Here is a 22,781-nt window from a genome sequence, read left to right as displayed (position 1 = left end):
CCATTATCCTCCTGGGAAGGAAGAAAAGAGACAAACTTTGATTGAAGAAAATAAAGGTGCCTGATTAGCAGCTTGACAGAGGCCATCGGGCAGGTAAGATGTGAAGGTAGGGCTTGATTCCAGGTCCCAGCTGTCAGTCTTTCTGTGTAGCACCCAGCTACCTGTCTCAGAGGCAAACTGGGTGAGAAGACATCTCAGCGTAGCACTCAGCTGTGAATAGGAGACTGTTGGCTGGTTCTGGGTATCCAGCTTCAGGGTTGGAGAAGGGGAAATTAGTTAGGGTGGAGGGAGTCTCCAGAGAAATCAATGAGGACAGTGGTCAACAGAAGTCCCAACTGAAGTAAGAAAAATCACATAAAGGAACTTCAGAATTTGGTCCACCTTTTTGGTTTCAGTGGGAACACACTTCTGCATTTTTGAACTGAAAGCACATTTATTCCCCAGCACTGGTCCCTGGCCCTTGGCCTGTGGCTTATAAACAAAAGCGGGCTGTTTGGTCCCTGGGCAGGGATGTTTGCTCACAGATCATGACGTGTGCTCAAGAGCAGCGGGTTTGGAAAAATGGGTATGCATTTGGAGGATGTGCGTGTGGGGCTGCTGTGCTGCTCTGCTCAAGCTCATGTGCTACCTGCATTCCCCAATGCTGGAAAGCTGAAAAGCTGGGGCTGGACCAGACAACGTCTTTCCTGCTCTCCACATTGATGGAGTTTTTGTCAGTGTTGGCAAACAATTATAAAGCAGCATCTTAGAGGTAATGTTGGCCTCAGGGAGAACTTCTCACTGACCCTCTTATACACTGTCCTCCTGACACATGCCCTTTGTTTGAATTCCTCTAGTCACGGGGAGCCCACCTCCCACAATGGTAGCCCATCCCCCATTTGTGCATAGCTGCAGTCATCGGAGCGCACTTCCCTCTCCTGTATCCAGTCTGCTTTGTTACCACCTCCACCCCCTGGTTCTGGTTCTGTGCAATGGGCACAGTCATTTCATTCATTCCACAAATATTTTAGGGGTGTTTCCTTTGTGCTGGGCACTTCGTTCAGTCCTGGAAATATGGAGCTCACCTGAAGGGGACGAGATAGATAAGAGGCAATTTATTTCAATAAAAATCACCACTGTCCACTTAGTTTCTCAGGCCAGAACCCAGGTGTCATCCTTGATTCTTCTCTTGCCTAACCCCACGTACCCTATCTACGTGCAAGTCTTGTTGGCTCAACTTCCAAAATATTTCTGGTATTTATCCTCTTATTTTCAACTTCACTCCATTTCAAAGGATGCTGCTCGCTATCTTTGTATGCATGTCATTTCATACATGTGAGTTTCTGTAGAATGCATTCCTGTAAGGTGGAATTGCTAGGTCTCATAGTCTCAGCACTTGTCACTCTGACAGGTATTTCCAAGTAGCTCTGGAGAAGCTGAACCAATTTACACTCCCTGCAATGATGCATGCTTGGACCTGTTCCCCACAGCCTCACACTAACAATGTGCTCATAATTTGCTACTTGCCAATCTGATAAGAGAAACATGGTACTCACTGCACTTTAATTTGCATTATTCTTATTATGTATAAGGTTTAACATCTTAAGTCTAAAATTAAAAAAACAAAAAACCAAACAACTCCTGAGCCCTTCCCTGCCCAGTCGATATAGAACTGGGGCCTGGTCTCGGGCCCCAAGCGGGATGCCGGGTGTGGTGGGGCAGGGGGGAGGCGAGGACCCTTGGAACCTCCGCTTTGCTCTGGGCTGCGCGGCCCCGCCCGGAGTCCGCCTCCAGCCGGCCTGGGCGGAGCGTGCGGGCCAGTGGGAGGCGCTGCGCTGCCTGATTTATTCCCGTCTAGGAGGAGTGAGAGTCCTGTAGTCTGCACGGCAGGACCCCGGTCCCGTGCGCGTCTCCCAGCATGCTGGGCCCCCGCCTGCTGGCTGCGCTCTGTGGCGTGCTGCTCTGTGCCTCTGGCCTCTTCGCTGCCTCGGGTGAGTGATCACGCCGCCCTCCGGCCCTCGCCCCTCCTCTCTGCTCGGAAGTTCGCCGCCGCGCCCTCCCTCCACTGCCACTGTTGACAAACTTGGGCAGAGAGCCTAGGCCGGACCCAGGGGCGACTTTTCCCCCCCGCAGCATCCGGGCGGGCAGCGGGGATGCACTCGGCCTCTCCCGCTGTCTCTACGGCCGGGCGTTTTGGCCAGTGAGAGAGACATGAGCCTTGGGCGGTGGCTTGGGACACTGGATGACAGCCTAGCCCTCCCCAGGGAGGTGGCTTTCACATAACAAAGGAATCCGCTATGTAGGGCCTCTCTTTTCCCATCTGTAAAATGAAGCCATTGAATTGTCTCACACGCCTACCCCCTGCAAGTTTCTAGGACTCTCGTATTGATGTCTTCTCCAGCCAACTTTCCCCGGCAACTCCCTCGGAAGCCCTGGCAGCTTGTCAGATCATGGACATTTCCACTCACTCTCCTGAGTGTCTGCAGATCCCGGAGGGAGGGCTGGGGAGTGGGTTGGATGGACTGGCTCTGGGTAGGTTCCTGGAGTGGGCAAGGAGCCTGGGCCTGCGCTTTGAAAACGGCTGCCTCCAGTGATGGCAGCTCCTGGCTCCTTCCTGGGGCCTTGGCATGCTGCTGTATCTTCCTTGGTCCTCCCACCACCCCCTTCCCGGGGCCAGGAGGGCTCCCACCAACAGTAGGGCCTCTAGCAGGTGGTTTTTGGGGATGCCCTATCCCCTTCACATGGGACCAGCAGGCCCTATAGGTTTGGGGAAAAGGTACCCGTTGGAGGGGGGATGGCAAGTACTCTTCAGGCATCCCCTCCATCACTTTCTCATAGAAATAGTATTCACGGAAGCAAGAGAGGAGCATGGATCACATCTGAGACCTGGCTCTGCCATCTGTGGCGGTCTGACCGCAGGCCTGCAGCCGAAGCCTTAAGGGCACCCCAAGCTCCCATGCACTTGGGAGCTGGTGGCTTTCTCCAGCAACCCTGAAAGATGGCTGGGTCTTGTCCCTTCCTACTCCTCTCAGTTCCTACAACCTGAGCCTTGGCAAAATGTCCCTGGGGAAATCTGAAAGGGCAGGATCCTGAAATCCCAAAGGTGGTTTAGTAGGGACGTGATCAGGCCTTTCTCCGAAAGGGAAAGTGCCGAGCTGCCACGCAGGCGCAGGTGAGTCAGTCTAAGGCCCTCCAGGTAGGGAACACCTTTTACTTTTCCTTTTTTTCACTGGACCCAGGGCAAGGGAATGATTAGGAAGGGGAGGAAGAGGGGTTAGATCTTGTTGGGACAGGAGCCCAGGACTCTGGCCATTCCCAAGCCTCTGTCTGTGGCCCTGCCTGCCGCCTGCCAGGTCAGGGGAGGGGATTAACCTGCTATTTAAAGCGAGTGACTAATAGCTCCTTGGGAGCCGCCAAAGCTCTGGAGGCAGCTCCTGAGGCCTGCCTGAGTGGAGCTCTGAGGGCTCCATCGCTCATCCACAGTGTTTCCTTCTCTGGAGCCCAGGCCCAGCTCTCTGGGGCTTTGAGATTTCAGGAGGGCCCTCCAGCCTGGCATGGCATGACTCTGCAGGGAGGAAAAAAGATTTCTCTCATCCTACCCCAAATGGTAGCTCAGCTTTGGGTATGGCATCTGAGGCGGCCCTCTTGGATGCTTAGGTCAGAAGACCCTCCTGCAGGCCTGGTTGACCCCATTTACCAGGGCCAAGGGACTGCAGACAGGCTAATAGTGCACATCTGTCACCCAGGTACCCAACCAGAAGCTGTGATTTCTTTTACAGCCCTCCTCCCCCTTCTGTAGTCCTTGTCCAGTGTTTCTCAAATTCGCCTTCCCCCCTCACTTCCTCACCTGACTTTCCTTCTCAGCAGGGTCCCTGTGACAGCCTCCCTGATACTCTCCTGGTCTCCTCCCCCTCCCGCCACCTCCTGTCACATTTCTGTCTAGCAGCCAGAGGGATCTTTGTGTAGCTACAAAACACCTCCCCACCTTAGGTGAACTCTTCGCATCTCTGCAGGTGACATCTTCCTTCTCGGAATTGGAAATGGGTTCCCCATTTTCACCTCATGTTTAAGAATCTCTGATTTGTTTTTTCCTGGTAGACCATGGTGGGGAGGCTGAAGGAAGGTTACAGACCCCTGGTCTGCAGGATGAAGAGTCTAAACTTGTCCTTCTCAAGTCCCTCCCAGTCTGACCCCAACCTACCTGTTCAGCTATGTCTTACTGTTCTCCACCATACTTGCTCTTTGTGCTTCTGCTTTTCTTTAGAATGTTCTTTCCTCATTCCCCAGCCTGGCACATACTCTCACACTGTTTTTTAGACTAGCTTACATGTCCCTCCTCTGTGAAACTGTCATCTCCTAGGTAGAAACCACACCTCCAGTGGCCCCTCAGTCGCACCTGTTCACTTCTGTTGACTTGTCCGCCTCTTTTCCATGGCTTCTTGAGGCCCAGATTGTACCTGATTTTTCTGCGTTGGGAGCCCAGCACGTATGTGGTCATTGCTCCCTACCCCAAAATATTTACTGAGTAAACGACTTGTTTCTAAGTCAGAGCTGCCACTGCAGGTGACTTCTGTGACTCCAGCCAGTGCATGAATGGAGGGACTTGCTTATTGGGCCAGGACGGAATCCCCTTCTCCTGCCTCTGCCCCGAAGGCTTCACGGGCATCATTTGCAATGAGACTGAGAAAGGTACGCTGCTGCTCCACACCTAGGTCACAGTTGCAGCCCTGGCTGCTGGGCTGAGCTCTTTCGTTCAGAAGTGGGCAGTGTCCCCAGCACCTCTCTTGTCATCAGCCAGCATTTCCCTGGAAACTCCTAGGCCACTTGGAAAGCTGCTGCTTCCTTTATTTGGGCTGATTCACCTACACACGACCCTCTTTGGTGCCAGGCTGGCCCAGAGTCTATCAGGCAGAGTCGAGGATGGAGGGAGGGGATTGTAGGGTAAGGCAGGCAATGGGCTGAGTGTTGGCAGAGGTTCTTTTCGGACTAGGTCCAACTGCTGCTGCCTGTCTCTGCCCCTAGCTCCTTCCTGATCACCTGCCCATCTCACCTGACTTCCCTTCCCCAGGTCCCTGTTTCCCAAACCCCTGCCACAACGATGCTGAGTGCCTGGTGTTGGATGAGTTAAAACGCGGGGATAATTTCATCCAGTACGTCTGCAAGTGCCCTCATGGCTACGCAGGCTACCACTGTGAGACCGGTAAGTATCTGGGGCGGACCCTGAGCCACAACCCTGGGCCATGTCTGGCCTTATTCTCTGTGTCAGGGCCTCCCTGGAGTCCATGGAGGATGGGACAGCCTCAGATTGGGCATGTGGTGGTGGGGGTTGTCCTGTTGTCCTTCCCCAGGCTCCTTCCTGCCCAGCCCTCTCTCCTGGGACTGTAGGCCAGGCCTGATGTCACTGTAGAGGAGCAAGGGGTGTTGGTTGCCCTTGAGGTCATGAGAATGCTATTTCTTGGGTCACTATGAACCAGACACACAGCATTAGGGTTAAGTCTCGGATTTTTCTACCAAGAGAGGAAAACAAACATTCTTCATCTTTAAGGGCCTGGGAGGTCAGTCAGTAAGGCTGAGGCCTCAGGATCTGACAGCTCCCAGGCCCATGTTTGATATGTGGCCTCATCACAGAGGTCAGTGAGGAGGGAGAGGCATGGGCAGACTGGACCATCCCCTCACAGTCAGGTGGTCAGAGGCCCTGCATGTGCAGAAGGGCTGACCTGCCTGGCCTGCTTGGTTATCCACTCAGCCACAGAATGGCCCTGGGTGGGTGCCCAGACAACACTGCCATCAGTGGCTTTGCACACCATCCTCCCTCCCTGTCCAGCTGGAGTGCCTGTCACCAAACTAGGACTCTTCTGGAAATCCTACATCTAGGCTCAGGAGTGGATGAAGCTGGTAGGGGTTGGGGAGGCAGATTTCTGCAGTCCCATCGGTCTGGTACTGAGAATCTCTAGCAGAGGGCAGATGATTCTTCAGGCAGATGTGGGGGTGCTCTCTTAGGTTTGCTGACTACAGAAGGAGGAGGGAGGCTCGGCCATCTGAGTGGGAGCTGGGGCCCTGGGAGAGAATAGGTGAAGTGATGCCCTTCACCTCACAGGAGGCAGCATGGAGGGCCTGTGCCTTGGGCCCTGGGATGAAGCCAGTGCGTTTGAAATGCTAGATGGAGGAATGTGGATGTGTGTGGTCGGAGGTCGCCAAGGCAGACAGAGTCCTGGGTGGGGCCAGGTGGGCCCACTAATTACTATGCTGGGAGGCGAGGTAACCCTGGGTGTGCCTGAGTTGGAATTACCCACCCATTCTTCTCTGATTCTGGCCTGGGGTCTGCCACAGGCTGATGGCATCTGGGGCAGAGGCAAGAAGCTACTTGGAGTTGGGGCAGCCCTCCCAGAAGGACCTTTGCAGCCCCTCTTTGCTTGTTATGTGCTGTTTCCTGGGAGCCCACAAGGACCGCACAGGCTCAAAGAATGCACGTCTGAGCCCCTTGGGGTGCAAACATGTGGGTTATGAAGACAGTCCAGACTTGGGTTCAGATCTCTGTGCAGTCACTGGCTGGCTCTGATTTGGGGCATATGAGCTTATGTTGTACCTCACTCTCCCTTCGCGAGTGTCCTAGCTTGGCTCAGCATGAGCCTGGGGTGTTATTATAGGGTGGTCTGACCCTGGGTTCTCTGCTTGGGAGCAAGGAGAATGGCTCAGCCCCCATGACCACATCTCCAGGATATTGGTGAAGGTGACGGGGCCTTGGCCAGGGACAACTTTGCAGATGGCTGGGTCAGACCAGAAGTTGGAAAGGGCAGAGGGTATGAGAGAAAACGGAATGGCTTTCATACCCCACCCAGAAAACTCCTGCCATACAAGATTCTAGAAAACTTTACGTAGATTTGCTTATTGCTTTAGGGGCAGTACACTGCCATCTGAGGTCCCCCTTCTCCCAGAGCCATCCTGGGGATGCCAGGGGCTGGGCCGGATGTGGTTGTTGTGATGGGACCACATAACTCAGCCTGGAGGGAGATTCCAGCCACCAGCTCCAGTAGCGCCATGAGTGCAGGAATGGGTCCCAGCCCCCCATGACTGTTCCTGGCCACTCTCTTCCTCATCATGCACCTTTTCTTGGAACCTCCTCTTGGGCTCTCATTGTCCCTTTGTGATCTCTGCCCTGGGTCCTCGGCAGAGACCCTCCTGACTGCCGTCTTCCTCCCCGCAGTGTGCAGCATGCCTCTGGGCATGGAGACGGGTGCCATTGCCGACTCGCAGATCTCTGCCTCATCCTTGCAGTTGGGCTTCATGGGTTTGCAGCGCTGGGGCCCAGAGCTGGCCCGCCTGCGCCGCACGGGCCTTGTCAATGCCTGGACAGCCAGCAATTACGATAGGACACCCTGGATCCAGGTGTGGAAGGGGTGGCATGGCCTTGGGGTGGGTGGCATGACGGGAGGGGAGAAGGTGAGACGAGTATGCCTGCATCTGGAGATCACCCCAGGAAGGGTGCATAATGGAGGTCTAAGTAGCAAGGTAGCAGGTTCCCATGGGTGAAGTATCTATCAGTGGAGGATAGTGCTTGCTTCGGTAGCACATATACTATAAGTGGAGAGTGGCCTTGGGGAGCCTGGATTGGGTGGGTGGGGGATGAGGGGGAGCAGACCCCAGGCTGTGGAGGGGCTGTTTACACTGAATGCGCCTCTGGGGGCCTTGTTTGTCCTTGTGTGCTTCCCTGAACACTCCACAACCCTGAGAGGTTGGATGAAAAGGCCTTTGTCATTTGTTCTGCTTCCATTATTCTTTCTCTGGATGGGGGGAGTAGAGATGGAAGAAGGAACCTAGGAGCTTAAGGGTGCTGTCCTTCAGGTGAACCTGCTGCGAAAGATGGGGGTGACGGGTGTGGTGACGCAGGGCGCCAGCCGCACAGGCATTTCTGAGTACGTGAAGACTTTCAAGGTGGCCTACAGCGTCAATGGGAAAAACTTCCAGTTCATCCAGGGAGACTCAGGAGACAAGGTGAGGCTGTTGGGGCTCTAAGGATGGGCTGTGGTTGACACGCCTGGGGCTCCAGTGTTATCTGAGGGCCCCCAGTGAGGCCAGGGTGCCCCGGGCAATTGGGCATGAAGTGGGTCTTCAGGTGCATCTTGGTTCCCAGAAATCGAGAAGCCCAGATTGTTTTCCCATGTTTTGTGGTTACAAATAATAGTCCCACTTTATAGATGAGAATAGTGAGACTCAAAAATGTTTGATGACCTGTTGAGGCTGGCTGGAGTGGCAGAGCTGGGATGCATTTTGAGCCTTCAGGGCTGCCTCGTACTGCCCTGCAGGCTGTCCACCACTCAAGGACGTCATTACTACGTGAGCACCATTTACAACGTAGACATCGTGCATTTCTGTATTTCTGTCCACAGGAAATGTGTTATAATAAAGGGTCTTGAGAAAGGACTGCCTTTTCCTAATTAGCACAGAGGAACCCTATAGATTTATAGGCGGCCATGTGTGAAAAACAGGGTTTTATGCCTAGGCCCCTTGATGACCAAGGACTCTGTGATAAGGTGTCGTGGAAGACTGTGGGGTGGCCAGGGGTATCAGATTCTCAAAGCACTTATAGATTTATTAGGAATACTACTGTATAAACTAGTTAAATGGGTATATTCATATGGCTTAAGGAGTCATTCATTCAAAAAATGGGTAGTATGAGCCCCACTATGTGCCAGGCATTGGTCTGAGAATGGAAGATAGAGTAGTATAAAACAGAACATGGCCTCTGCCTCAAAATCCTCGATGGCCCTGCTAAGCCCACTGCCCCCACAGGCCTGCAGAAGAAAGTGAAGCAACCCCAGGAAGGGGGACTGCCCACATTGACCGCTTCTTCCACCTGCTCTCCGTCCTAGGTATTTATTGGTAATTTGGACAACAACGGCCTGAAGACCAACCTGTTTGACTTTCCTCTGGAAGTGCAGTATGTGAGGCTGGTGCCCACTATTTGCCACCGGAGCTGCACCCTGCGCTTTGAGCTCCTTGGCTGTGAGCTGAACGGTGAGTGCTGGGGGCTGTGGTCCATCTTAGAGGATGGCCTCTCTTCTCAGCCAAGCTGAGGTGGGTAGGGTTGCAGCAAAGCCATACAGCAGAGGCACACCAGAGGGATCACCTGTCCATCAGCAGTCCTGTCTAGGTGTTCTCTGCCAACCTATGGCATTCTGGTGGGTAGATAACAAAAGACACACTTCCATTTTCAATATATTTTCACTTATTCTTATTGGATCCTTGAGTTTCTAGAATGTGTAGTATCAATTCGGTTTTGCAGTTGTCAGCTCCATGAGGGCCGGAAGTTCATCTGCTTTGTTCACTGCTGTGTTCCCAGTGCCTAGAACAGTGCCTGGATTGTAGGTGCTCAATAAACATTTGATGAATAAGTTAATGAATGAAGGAGGAAAGTGAGGCCCAGATAAATTATTTGTTAAGGGCACAAAGCTGGTAGGATTTAAAACTTGGCCTAGATCCCTGGGCTTCTGATACTTACTGACCCAGTGCTTTTCCCCGTGTCTCCAAACCTATGGTCTGCTTTCAAGAGAAACATAGGGTTATGGGGGCTTATATGGTCATAGGGATAGGACAGGTGCTTCCTGCTGCCATTTCCATAAAGAGTCCCAGATGGAGGAATGGGAGTCCCAGAAAGGGACAGATTTCTCCTGAGCCAGGAAAAACTCACCATTGGGGAGGTCAGATGAGTTTGGGAGAGCAGGGGTTGGGCTCATTTCCAGCTCACCCAGCTTTCTCTCTGAGCTCTAGGTAGTAGTTCCTTCTTTTTGCAGCCACAGTGCCACCTGCTGACCACCAGCAGAACTCTAGGGCTCACTAGGCTGATGGCAGCGAGAGGTGGCTGTCTGCCTTTCTGGTCTTCCTCAAGACCCACTTTGTGCCCGTTTTTCTCCTCTGTGGCAACTTCTTCCTGTTATCTCATTTCAAATACCGCTCAATACCACTCAGAGCTGAGTTCTCTGTGCCTGGCTGGGTTTAGTCTTTTTTTTTTTAATTATGAACTTAAGTCTGTGTTCACATGGTTCACTGCCTTTTAAGTCTAATTGTTTGAGTGGGGAGTTGAAGACTTTTCCTTCTGCTAAAAGGAAATTTTGGCAATTGGTAAAGGACAGAGACAGGTCTGGGGGCCTTTACCCTGGCTTTTCTCCCTGGAGGCCCTTGCCACTTGCTGTCATAGTCTGAAGCCTTTGCCTGTTAAAGTTGCCAGCATGGTCCTGTCGCCGTCACCTCCCTCTGAGACCAAGAAAGGGTGAGCCCGGCAAGCTGAAGAAGGGAGGCTGCCCTCTCTGCTTCCTTCAAGGTCTGGAACATCTCCTTTCTCTAGCAGGCACTCCAGTTGGCTGGCTTTCCAGTACCCCTCCCCCAAATTCCCCAAAGGGACTTATGGAGTGGAATCGGCCAGGTATGAGACACACCCATCATTTTCTTGGAGGTTTTATCTTCTCCTGCTCATCCTCAACTATTCTGGCCACCTGCTGGTACACGTGACTAGGACAAAAGAGCCTGGCACATTCTTGAGTATTTGAGGCAGGCCCGACTGAAACCGAGGCCAGCTCCTGAGGCCAGCCCTCACAGGCCCGTCGGACAGCATGCTGAAGGACCTCTGCTAGACCCCGAGGGGAGGAGCTACGGGGCAAGGATACAGGATCGCCCCTGACCTGAGCCACAGGATTTTAACCTCTCATTTCCCCCTGCTGAAGGTCCTGTTCATCTCTGGGTCACCACCAGGCAGGCCTTCATGGCTCTGGGTGGATACATGGATGGTGGAGGTGATGTCACAGTGTGGCGTGGTGATAAGGAGTTTGTGTGATTTGGCACAGTGTTCGTCTCTCAGCCTTAGTCTCTCGTCTGTAGAAAGGGTTTGCTAATATGTTCTCCATTCAGGTTTTTGCGTGGTAGATAAATGAATGAAGTAAGCACTTAATCGATGAGATGATTGTTCATGTTCTGGATGATAATCTCAGAACTCAGCAGTGTACACAGCAGCTGTACTATAGGAGTGACAGAGGAAGTGCTATGAGTCCAGAGGAGGGACGAGTCCTGCCCAGATGAGGTGGTCAAGGCAGGCTTCTGGGAAGAGGTGTCTCACAAGTCAGGCCTTGAAGGAGGGTGGGAGGTGGTGGATTAGGGCCTGCCCTGGTGCAGAGGGAAAAGAGTGGTGGGTAATCTGTAATAGGTAAGTCGGGTAGGGGTGGGAGCTGAGAGCAGCTGGCTAAGGGGAGGAGTAGGTAGGGCAAGCAGTGTCAAAGCAGGATGGTTGGCTCTAAAAGGCAGAAGGAGCTTCCATCTGTTGTCCAAGGAGATGCCAGGGGCTGGTCAGATCCACAGAGTTCTTTCCCATTCATCTGCTTGTGCTCATGCCCTGGGAGGCTGTGGATCTCAGATCTGGATGACACCCTCCTTTGCTGGCAGGATGCGCCGGACCCCTGGGCCTGAAGGACAACACCATCCCTGACAAACAGATCACGGCCTCCAGCACCTACAAGACCTGGGGCCTGAATTCCTTCAGCTGGTATCCCTTCTACGCGCGGCTGGACAAGCAGGGCAAGTTCAACGCCTGGACCGCTGAGAAGAACTCTGCCTCTGAATGGCTGCAGGTGGGCCAGGCCCCTGGGGTGCAGGCCTGGGGTCAGGTGGGGTCAGGTCAGGTGGGGCTGTCAAGTCTTTGACGTCTCTGCTCAGCCCAGGCTTCTGTTCTTCATGAGGGCATTTCAGAAAAGCTTTGTTTTTCTTCACCTTTGCTGTTCCTTCCTGCCACATGCCCTACTTTCCTCCTGATTCTGTAACTCCTAGGGGGAGAGTAGTGGGAGCTCAGCTCTGCTTCCACCAAGGTCCCTTTATCCAATTTACTCTCCCACAGACAGTGCAGGTGAGCTCTAATTGCTTTACATCTCTGCAGACATTGGTAATGTCCATTACATTATTTTCATTTTAGCTATTCTGTTTGGCATGTAGTAGTATCTCATGTGGTTTTAATTTGCATTTCTTTGATGACTAAGGGAATTGAGCATCTTTTCGTAAGCATATTATCAATTTGGTTATCTTCTTTTGTGAAATACCTATTCAGGTCATTGCCCGCTTTTCCATCCATTGTCAGTCTTTTTTGGATTTATAGAATTTCAGTTTATAGTCTGGATAAGAGCTCTTTGGCAAATATCTAACTTTTTATCTCCTGTTTCAAGAGTGTGTGTGTCTGTCTGTGTGTCTGTCTGCTGAAGGAGAGCCACCTCCATTGGCTGCCACAGGCTGACAAGGCTGAGCCCGTGGACAGCAGGGCAGGGCGAAGGAGGGATACCTGAGACAGGCACCTAGAGATTTCTCTGCCTGAGCACAGAGCACGTGCTCTTGGACTTGGTGTCTAAGAACACACTACGGGATGGCCGTCAGATGTTTTTGGAATTGTGAAACACGAGAGTCACGGGAAAGGAAAGCATCCGCTCCTGTTATACATGAGGAAACTGAGGCTCTGCCAAGTGAAGCAGCTTTCCACAAACTAGAATACATGTCCCAGTGTGTCTGCCTTTTCCTGCCTTCACGGAAAGCGTCTAAACAAACAAAAAAAATGAGGTATTTTTCTTCCTCTGCAGATTGACTTGGGCTCTGAGAAGCAAGTGACCGGCATCATCACTCAGGGAGCCCGAGACTTTGGCCACATCCAGTATGTGGCAGCCTATAGGTTGGCCTACAGTAACAACGGTGTGGACTGGACCGAGTACAGTGATCCGGGGACCTCAGAGGGCAAGGTGAGTGTCTGCTGGCCACCCTCCCTTCACTATTGTAGGCCTGGGGCTCTGAGGTGAAGGGGCCTGGCTCTGGGGCCCTCCTGATACCCCCTCTGCCTCCAGATCTTCCCCGGCAACTTGGACAATAACTCCCACAAGAAGAACATGTTTGAAACACCCTTCCAGGCTCGCTATGTTCGCATCCTGCCCGTAGCTTGGCACAACCGTATCACCCTGCGTGTGGAGCTGCTGGGCTGTTAGTGGTATGCCTGGCCGAAGTGTCCGGAAGGGCTGTGTGGCACCTGCCCCTTCCCCAGCCCTCCTGACCTGTGGTCTGCTGCCTTCACCCTGCCTCTTGATTGTAGTACCTCGGGGGAGGGGGTTTCAGTCACCTTTCCTGTCCCCCCTCCCTGGGCCCCACCTCACACATGCCCCCGGTGCCCAGCCCTCATGCCATCCCATTTTCTCAGGCACTATGGTGTCGAGTAGGTCGGGGATGGACAGGGAAGAGCGAAGTAGGGGTGCGGGTTACCCGCACCTCTCCAGATCCCTGATTCCAGCCTCTGTGTTCTCTGTAGCCCGACTCCCACACTCCCGTTCCCATGACCCTGGAGGAAGGCCCTGAGACGCCAGGCTGGAGATAAGTCTCCTACCCCCCAGCCCTGAGGCATGATGCTGCCACTCCTGCTGCTGCCTCCTAGCCACCTGACACTCCCCCCTTATCTCCCTGGAGACCCCTCTTGACCTACAAAAAGACAGGGGAATGGGGTGGGTCTGTGGAGAGATAGGGGAGGAGGTGGGTGGGCATGGGGGCCCTCAGTGCTGATTCTTTACTAGTGAGTGCACAGGCAGCTTCCAAAATATATTTATATCACCCCCTGGAGCGCTTGCTGTTGTTCATCGTTATCGTGCTGAAATGGACTTTGTCTCATGCTGGTCTCTCACCCTCCATCCTCAGTCCCCCCAGAGCCCCGTCATTCTTGTGTCACCTGCCTGACTACAGAGAGCTTAACAGCCAGAGGAAGGAGGAGGTTACTGGGGGGTCCCCACAGTGGGGCTGGGACTCTTCCAAGTGAGTGAGCACACTGGTGCCTAGGAGGCCACTGGCACATTCACTCCAGGGATTAGTCAAAAGCTCCAGGGGTACCCCTCAACCCTCCACCAGGCAGGGGCTATCAGGAAGTAACCAGTGAGGGGGGCAGTGTAGGCCAGTGCCCTGGTGACCTGGGAAGGGGCCTGGCTGGCAGATAGGAGGGACTGACTAGCTGGGAAAGGGGCTAATGAAACCACCCTTGTATTTGAGGCCTTGGGACACAAGATGAATTTTCCAGAACGAACGTTGGGAGCCATGCTTTGATGCACATGGGCGCCTCTGGAGTGAATATCTGGCCACAGGGCTGCCGAAGGAAGGGTGTGGCCTGGTTGGGGCTTCACTCTGGAAACTGGTCTGGAAGTGGCCACTTCCTCACAGTTGCCCTTGCCAGGGCTTCTTGGCCGGGTAGGGACAGAATAAAAGGCCCAGGCCATGGTCTCCAAATAAAGAAGGACTGTGAGGCTCCCTGCCTCCCTCCCCCTGGAGGTCCCTCAGCCCACTCTTCCGCAGAGCCGCACCGATTGGGCTTGGGGAAGTTTCTGGATGCTTGCCGGCTGCAGGACTCCCACCCCTGTTCTGGCTTCTCCTGGGGTCTAGCAGACAGACGGTGGGAGAAGCACCTTTCTCCCGCATCTCTGCTCTGGGATGGCTCTGCCTCCCCAATAACTAACTGTAGCTCCATCCTTGCTAGAACCTGGGAGTCCCATCTGTAGAAGGGGAAACAGCTTCACTCCCATCTGTCAACTTGCCCCTATTCATGGCATTAAACATTTTCTACGTGCCAGTCTCGTTGGGTGACAGGCCAGTAGTCAGAGCCCCCCACTTGGCTCAGGAGACCTTTGGTGACTGGAATTGCCTAAGCCACCCATCTGTCAGGCCCTTCTTCCGCTCATCTTTTCGGCCTTGGAAGGTGACCCTGCACTGGGTCCCCTCACTCCTGACCTCTTTTGTCCTTGGCTTCTCTCCCTGGGCAGCCTCCTAACAAGTCAACTCCACAAATTTACCCTTTATTCCTGACCACAGTCCTGAGAGCCAGCTCTGAGATCTACTTGCTGGCCAGTCCTACCGTGGCTGGTACATAAAACCCATTTTGCTGTCACAAAACTCACCTTCCCTGCCATCCATCCCTCTCCCTGCACCCCGGGCTGTCAGCACTAGGACCAGTTGACCCCCCTCTCCCAGAAATCTAGTGTTCCTTTCCAATCCTGATTTAAATACAGCGGAGTGACTAGGAGCCTCAAGTTGTACAACCTGGTTTCAAATCCTGGCTCTGAGTGACCTTGGGCAATTTACCTAAACCTGGCCTCAGTGCCCTCATCTTTAAAATGGAAATAATAGGGCCAACTCTGTGGCTTCCTAGGGACTAATGGAGGGAAATGTACACATGCACCTATGCAAAATCTGGCCCAGTGGAGGCCTTGGACACTGGTTGTCTTTCTCAGAAGCTTGCAAGAGTTTTCTAATCGGTACTTGTGTCCTATTTATCACTCTCCAAATCCATCCTACACGTAGTGGGCAGATGTCTGTTCCTTGCAGAGGAAGCTTCATTGGCTCCCTTTTTCCCATCAAACCTGGCATTGACTCTGGGTGCAGGTTAGCCTCTAGTCACTGCAGCTCTGTGCTTTGATTTGCTCCTGGTTGTGTTAACACACACACCCACACACCCACACACCCACACACACACACACAGGCATGCGTGCATGCATGTGTACATACAAGCTGTCGTGTTTTGGAAGAGGCTCTGGGCTCGGTGACCCTGTGGCCTTTGGCTTTTCTGCTGAGGAAACTGTCAGGCCCAGGACCCCTGTTGATCTGGACGGGGAAAGAAGACACCTTGTCCAAACAGGCGTCCTGGGAGGTGGCTGCTGGATGGCTGTGCTGGCAGATGTCAGGATTCTAAAGAAGGGCCCACTCCTGCTGGAGGACCTGTCAGATGCCTGATTGCTCCTGCTGGCTGCTGGCAGCACCCCATCCTGTGCCTCTTCTCACTCCAAGGCCACTCATTCAAGCTAGACCAAATAGGGGGAGCTTCCATGTGCCCGACACTGAAGAGTGTGGCTGGCGATTTCAAGGCAGGCGTACAGAAAGCTCACCCCTCCTTCGCAGCCATAGCTCACCTGCAGAGGGCTCCCCTTGCCTAGTCCGGCTGTTTTTGGTAAACCAGAGCAGTTCTAATGGGCCCCCTACAAATGCTGCTCTTTCCCCCACTAACCTTCCTCAAAAAGTGACAGCCTCAGCTCCTGGACACTGCCTTCCCAGCTTGGCCAGCAGCTCCGCGGTTTGGAGGTGGTCCCCAGCGGAGCCTGGAGCTTGCCCAAGCCTGTAGCACCTCCTCCCTTTGGGACCTGCCCTCGGGAGGGAAAGGGGCGTGTGTTCCTTTAAGGGGCAGGCCTGGCGGGAGCGCGGGGGTTTGTCCGCAGCCGCTTCCTTTCTGGCCATTCAAGGTCCCTAAATCCGCCTGTTTCCTCAGACCCAGATAGCCCGCGACCCCGAGCGCGCTCGAGCCGTCGAGTTGCCGCTGGGGGACGGTACGTGGCTCGAGGGTGGCCGGGCTCCCGGGGTCCCTGTGGACCAGCTACCTCCTCCCGGCTTCGGGTCTCCTGCGGGCCCCACTCCTCCCCAGGCAGGGATCAGGGAAGCGGGCCGACGGGAGCTGGGCTGTGAACCCCGGCGCGGGGCGCTCCGATCGCGGGTAAGGTGAGAGCCACGCGGGGTGCGGGCAGACTTGCGCGGGACCCGGGTGCGCGCCGCGAGGAGGCACAGCCCGGGCGAGACCCGTGGCGCGCACCCAGCCTCCTCACGGGGGCCGCCAGGCTCCTTCCCATGCCGTCTGGCCCCTTCCCATGCCGTCTGGCCCGGGCCCTGCAGCCGCGCCGGCTCTGCCCCGGGGCATCTGTCGGACGTTCTGGGAACTCTGAGAAGGGCTGGAGACACCCAGCGACGTGGGGGTCAGGTGAGCTGGCGGCCTGTGCTCTCCGCCTCTGCTGCCTGTTCGGGCCGTCCCAGGGCAAACCCGATGAATGCCCGTCGGTTTCAGGCCTCAGTTCACAAACATTTCTGTCCTGGAGACAGCGAGACCCGAAGGGGCAGGGAGGGTGTGGGGTAGAGTCCTGGGTGAGAGATAGGTCACTCGGAGAGGAATCGGGGGCTCGTGATCGGCCAGGAAGGAAATAGCGCGAACCTTGGACCCATCTCTGTCACCAGCCTGTGACCGACCCCGTCTGGACCGCGGTGACCAGCGCTCACTATCAGGAGTGCCTCTGCTGTCCGCAGCAGGGAGAGGTGATAGGCGCCTTGGCCCCTCTTCCCCGGCCCTGCACTGGCCAACGGGGTGGGAAGGCTGGTAGAAAGCACCTCCCGCTTCCATTGTTGGAGGCCCCAGGTTTCAAAGGCGCTTGTAAGCCTCGTGGAAACGGGGCACCGAAGTCAAATTCCTCGTGGGGAGGCGGGCTGGTAGAGATCTGTAGGGCAATGCTGCCCTCCGCTGGTGCCTGGGGGACTTGTACTCTGTTGGGTGCTCCGTCTTCCTTCCAAGCCTGAGTTCAGCTTATTCTGGTGTGCAGTGGGGTCCCTAGACAAGTGATGTTGGCAAAAACAAAGGCTGGACCATCAGGAGACCTGAATTTTTTCCAACTTCCACCTATTTGCCAAACGAAGACAAAGCCTTAGCTTTAGTTTCCCCGACTGTAAGGCCGTGGTGGCTGCTTTCTTGCCTAGGCAATGAGAAAGATCCCCAAGATAATGAGACTTCACTTTGTAAACTGTGCACAATAGTAATAATAGCTAATATTTTTGAGTGCTTGCACCCTACCGGGCATTATTCTAAGAGCTCTTCAGACCTTCTATCCCTTAATCTTCACAAAAATATTTCCTGGTTGGTATTGTTGTGACCCTCATCTTACAGATGAGTAAAGTGAGGCTCAGTGTCTTGTCCAGTGACAGACTATTAGTAAGTAGGTGGGGCCAGAATGAATCCAGGTGGCCAAGCAGCCTAGCATTTCTGAACCTCAGTTTCCTCTGTACCGTGGGGATTATCCTGATACTGTGAGGTTCATAGGCAGTGACATCCATGAAAGTGCACCGATAAGCAGAAGGAAGTCCTTAAATCTGACAGATTGTCATAGGGTTGGCTGAGAAGAGCTCAACAGAGTCCTGCCTCTGCCGCCTCCTGGCTGTGTGGCCTTTGCACAATTGCTTCATGTCTCTGTGCCTCTGTTCACCTGTGGATTAAATGGGGAGAACAAAATTGTCCTTGCTGACCAGGGTGGATTCTCTTGGGATGGTTGAGGGAGCCGCTGGAGGACACCAGAAGGTGCTACAGTCTGTTTTGAACCTGTTTCATGATAGGTAAGAATGATGGGGGAACGATGTTGGTATCACATAGAATCACATTGATCCAGTTGTGATTTTTCCTAGCATCCTAATATACTGGAGTGACTGTAACGAGACTTCTAACAATTAAAGAGCAAGCTTGAGCAATGTATGAATTCCTTAAGATAAACGCTGGCCATGGAAGTCCTGGAGAAAGTGCCTTTCTTTAGAATAACAGATGGCCCTCACTCTCCAAACTCTTGCTGTCCAAAATTCGGGAACCAACTAGGTTGGACAATGCAGCATCTCTTCCTCCTGAATTCTCCCAACTTTCATTATCTCAACTATTGCCATCCTGACTCAAGGATGCAATAGATTTACTGAGGGTGGGATGCCTGTATGGCTGGTTTAGCTGCTTAACAGAGCCTAATAACATAAAGTTTTCTGATAAAAGTAGGAGTCAGATGAAGAAGTTGCAAAGACATTTCCCTTGTCTTAAAAAAAAAATTAAAAACTAAATAATAAAAAAAGATGGAAGAAAATGGCTTCACCCTGGGGTCAGATTTTTAGTTTTGGTAAATCTGGTTTCTGTTAGACTCCAGCGCCCCCAAGGACCTACATCTTGAAGGAGGAAGCACTTGCCCAATAGTAAAGGCTGCAAAGGGCTGATGGTTGGGTGCCCCGTGCCAGTGTCCATGCAGAATTAATGGTACTGTTTTGTTTTATTTTGTTTTTAAACTAGGGTTGTTCTTGTTTTTGTTAGTGCTTTGGTTACAAAGTTGCACATGTTCTGAGTAGTCTGCCTCAACTTTATTTTTCCTTGACCCTTTTTTTTTTTAATGCATGATTTTGCAAAACTAGACATTTTTTTCCCCAAGTATACAAATATCGTTTTGTGGCAGCTCTGCCATCAGTCCATGGTTTCCACCTTTGACACTAAGGGGGCTGGTCTGGTTGCCAGCCGGTTGGGGAAACAATACCAGGGAATGGATACCCCTAAATGTTTTAACTGCAAGATATGCATGTTGCACATGTTATTTCTGCTCACCGCCACTGGCCAGCACTGAGTCACCTGGCCTCTCCTCACTGGAAGAGAGGCCGGAAACACAGCCTTCAGTCGATGGGTTGCACACCTATCTAGCACTCTATCACTAGAGGAGAGGAGAAGACCATATTGGTGAAAAATATGCCATTTACGATCTCCATTTCACAAACGAAGAAACCTGCACAGAATCACACAACTAATAAGGGGCGGGCTCTGAGAACAGTGCCTGGCACGCCTTAGATGCTCCACAGTTACCTGTTGAGTGAGTGAATGAGTGGGTGCTGGAACCCAGGGGTCCCCGGCCCCCTTCAGTGGGGCTCCCCTCATTGGCTTGTTTTTCACCTCTTCCCAGTGTGCCTGGGCTCCAGCCTTGCTCAGGACCCCCCAGCACTGCCACCATGCATGACGCCATGTGCCTGCTGCTCCTGGGCCTGCTGCTGCCCCTGCCCTGTGTCTCTGGACTGCCTTTCTACAATGGCTTCTACTACGCCAACCGCCCCCACGGCCAGAACCTGGGCAACGGCCATGGCGAAGGTAGGCGGCACCCTGGGTCAGGCTCTTTGCTCCGCTGGGTGGCTAAAACCTCCCCTGGCTCCTGCTGTGATGTGCAGGTTCCGGGCTGGGATGGGGGATGGGGCATGGAGCCAGCAGCTCCTTTCCCATTTGAGCCCTTGCAGTGGACCAGCCCTGTTTCTAGGATGAGTGGAAGAGATGGTTCAGTTACTCTGTGTTTGCTGGCCTCTCAGACATGGAGCCTTATACTCAGAGTAACTGAGTATAAGGGCCATCACTTGTGCTTTCTATACTTCCTCAAAGTCGTGCCAACTTGTCAAGATCCAGCTTAAAAAAGTGACGTCTCCCAGTCTCCCCAGTGGAAAAGGGCTTTGGGGTTAGGCAGACGTGAGTTTAAATCTTAATTTTGCTACTTACTAGGTATATGACTCTGGGCCGGTGACTTTTTAATTAGTGTTTATTGTGCACCTACTATGCTTCAGGCATGCTTCAAGGTGCCTTATGTACATATCTCATATAATCCTGACAAAAACCCTGACTCAGGCAAGGGCAAGAGTAAAAATAGTTAACCAGTGCATCGTTGGCACTGACCATATCAAATCGAGGATGGCTGTCTTCACAGCCTTGAAAGCAGGTACGATCAATTATTCCCTTTCGTAGATGAAGAAACGAGGCTCAGAGAGTTGAGCCAGGTGCCCAGGGCACACAGATCTTAATAAGCCACACGGAGATTTGTTTATGGAAGGATCGAGAAGATGACCAACACCCAGCCCAGCCTGGTCATCACCTGAGCCTCTTTGGAGGCTCTTGAGGAAAATCTATTCCGTGCCTCTTGCAGCTTCTGGTGGCTGCTGGCATTCCTTGGCTTATAGTTCTGTCACCCTAGTCTCTGCGTCACATGGCCTCTGTAGTCAAGTCTCCCTCTGCCTCCCTTTAAAAAGATACTTACAAGTGCAGTTAGGGCCCATCGGAGAAATCCAGTCTCACCATACCCCAGTTCTCAAGCTCTTTAATTTAATCACATCTGCAAAGTTTATCTTGCCATATAAAGCAACATTCAGAAACTGGGACCTGGATATTCTGGGGAGCCATCATTTAGCTTACCCCTTTTCCCCAGAATTTATTTTGTTGTACAAGCACTACTTTAATGAGAGTCAAGGAAATTTTGAATCATAACCAACTTAGTGGCTTAAGACAACACCCATGATTTTATGGGTGGACATTCTAGGCTGGATCGTTCATGTGCCTGGAGTCGGTGGGCAGGTGAGCTGGGGGCTGGATGGCCTGGGATGGCCTCAGATGGAACAGCTAGTCTGCTCCATGCACTTGCTCATCCTGCAGGAGGCTAGTCTGGCGTGAGAGCAGCAAGGCCTCCTCGGGCCTAGGCTCCAGATAGGCACAATGGAGCAGTCACTTCTGCCATGTTCATTTGATCACGGGAAGTAGCAAGGCCAGCACAAATTCAAGGGTGATGGGGAATAGAGTCACCTCTTGATGGAAGGGGATACAATCAGTACAGAGCATGTGGCTGCCCGGAGCTGGTCCAGCTTAGTGGCTGTTCTTAAAATCTCTAATGCCCGAGCCTGGCAGGAGCTGGGTTGAAGGCAGAGGTGGCCCTTACAGGGGTGATGAGCTGTAGCAGGTCCCCATCTGCGCCCACCTCTCCCCCTAGATCTCTTCGACGGAGTGAAGCTGGTGGTAGAGACGCCCGAGGAGACCCTGTTCTCCCACCGAGGGGCCAATGTGACCCTGCCCTGCCGGTACCACTACGAACCGGCCCTGGTCTCCCCGAGGCCCGTGCGCATCAAATGGTGGAAGCTGTCAGAGAATGGGGCCCCGGAGTGGGACGTGCTGGTGGCCATCGGGCCGAGGCACCGCGCCTTTGGAGACTACCAAGGCCGTGTGCGCCTGCGGCAGGACGGGGCATGCGAAGCGTCGCTGCAGATCTGGGACCTGCGGCTGGAGGACTATGGGCGCTACCGCTGTGAGGTCATTGACGGGCTGGAGGATGAGAGCGGCCTGGTGGAGCTGGAGCTGCGGGGTGAGACCCTGCGGGGTGGGGCTTGGGGGCCGAGGGGCGGGGCTCCGTGAAAGCAGCCAGACCTGTGTGCTTTAGGCAGATAAACATTTACTCCTCAAAACAACTCTAGAAGGAAGCTACTGTTATCACCCGCATTTTACAGAGGAGGAAAACAAGGCACAGAGAGGTCAAGTAACTTAGCTGACGTCACATAGCTCATAAATGTCAAACAGGTATTTAACCCCAGGCAGTCAGGCTCCAGAATCCACCACCCTCTATACCCTCTTGCTCACACCCCAGTCTGAGAGGAAAGTGGGAACTGGTCACACAGAGACAGAACCGAGAGGGCTGATAGGCAGTAGGGATAAACGAGGCAGCGAAGTGTGAGTGAGAGGGAATGCTGGGGACCGGCACACTGCTGAGCCCTCATCTGGATGGTTCCACACCCTGAGTGGCTTGTAAACAACAGAAATTGATTCCTCGCAACTCTGGAGGCTGGACGTCTGAGACCGGAATGCCAGCGCGGTCAGATGAGGGCATCCGTCGGCCAGGTCGCAGACGTCTCTGGCTGCGTCCTCATGTTGTAGAAGGGGCCAGGGAGCTCTCTGCGATCTCTCTGATGAGCATGAATCCCATTCACAAGGGCTCCCCCTTCCTGCTCTGAGCACCGCCAAAGGCCCTGCCTCCTGATGCCCTCACCTTGGGGGTTGGGATTTAAAGCTATGAATTTGAGGAGCACATTGAGACCACAGCGCTGGCATCCTTGCAACAAGCCTGGGAATTAGGTATTATTCTATAGTTTGGGACATCAGTTGGCTGATTGATTCATTACCTTTACAACTAATAGATGTTTGCCGAGTGCCAGCCTAGTTCTAGAAGAGAGGTGTAATGTAGACTCTGCCTTGAACTTGGAGAATGGAGAGGAGATGACAGGTTGGCTGAGCTTCTCTGGCGGACCCGTGTGTGTATGTGTGCTGGGGAGCATCTGTCCCTCTGGAGGTGGGGACAGGGACTGAGGTCTCTAGGCAGCTGGGCCCCTGCCCACCCTCTGAGCCCCCTTTCTTCCTTCCCCAGGTGTGG

At 53.4% G+C, this 22,781-nt stretch overlaps 2 protein-coding genes across 6 annotated transcripts in view; both read left to right on the top strand.

The window, feature by feature from the left end:
- Nucleotides 1-1,837: 1,837 nt before the first annotated feature.
- Nucleotides 1,838-13,602, top strand: MFGE8 (milk fat globule-EGF factor 8 protein). Of its 5 annotated transcripts, none has more exons than XM_006905259.3 (11): nt 1,838-1,970; nt 4,543-4,668; nt 5,048-5,179; nt 7,184-7,365; nt 7,822-7,971; nt 8,850-8,994; nt 10,322-10,399; nt 11,410-11,594; nt 12,585-12,740; nt 12,843-12,982; nt 13,298-13,602. In XM_006905259.3, the coding sequence occupies exons 1-10, from the start codon at nt 1,898-1,900 to the stop codon at nt 12,978-12,980; spliced, it is 1,365 nt and encodes a 454-aa protein (XP_006905321.1). In that variant the 5' UTR covers nt 1,838-1,897; the 3' UTR covers nt 12,981-12,982; nt 13,298-13,602. The 5 variants fall into 5 exon arrangements, with proteins under 5 accessions (XP_006905321.1, XP_024905523.1, XP_024905522.1 ...); XM_025049755.1 differs by having other exon boundaries at nt 4,525-4,668; nt 10,325-10,399; XM_025049754.1 differs by having other exon boundaries at nt 4,525-4,668.
- Nucleotides 13,603-16,209: 2,607 nt separating this feature from the next.
- The window catches only part of HAPLN3 (hyaluronan and proteoglycan link protein 3), an 8,522-nt gene continuing 1,950 nt past the window's right edge, over nt 16,210-22,781 (top strand). The window contains exons 1-4 of the mRNA XM_025049753.1: nt 16,210-16,504; nt 19,521-19,702; nt 21,354-21,722; nt 22,010-22,049. Of these exons, the coding sequence (XP_024905521.1) occupies nt 19,567-19,702; nt 21,354-21,722; nt 22,010-22,049 (545 nt within the window). The 5' untranslated portion in view covers nt 16,210-16,504; nt 19,521-19,566. The remainder of the gene's footprint in view (nt 16,505-19,520; nt 19,703-21,353; nt 21,723-22,009; nt 22,050-22,781) is intronic.

Source organism: Pteropus alecto, unplaced genomic scaffold (assembly GCF_000325575.1).
Source record: "Pteropus alecto unplaced genomic scaffold, ASM32557v1 scaffold60, whole genome shotgun sequence".
NCBI lineage: Eukaryota > Metazoa > Chordata > Mammalia > Chiroptera > Pteropodidae > Pteropus > Pteropus alecto.
This window is presented reverse-complemented; position numbering and strand designations above follow the sequence as displayed.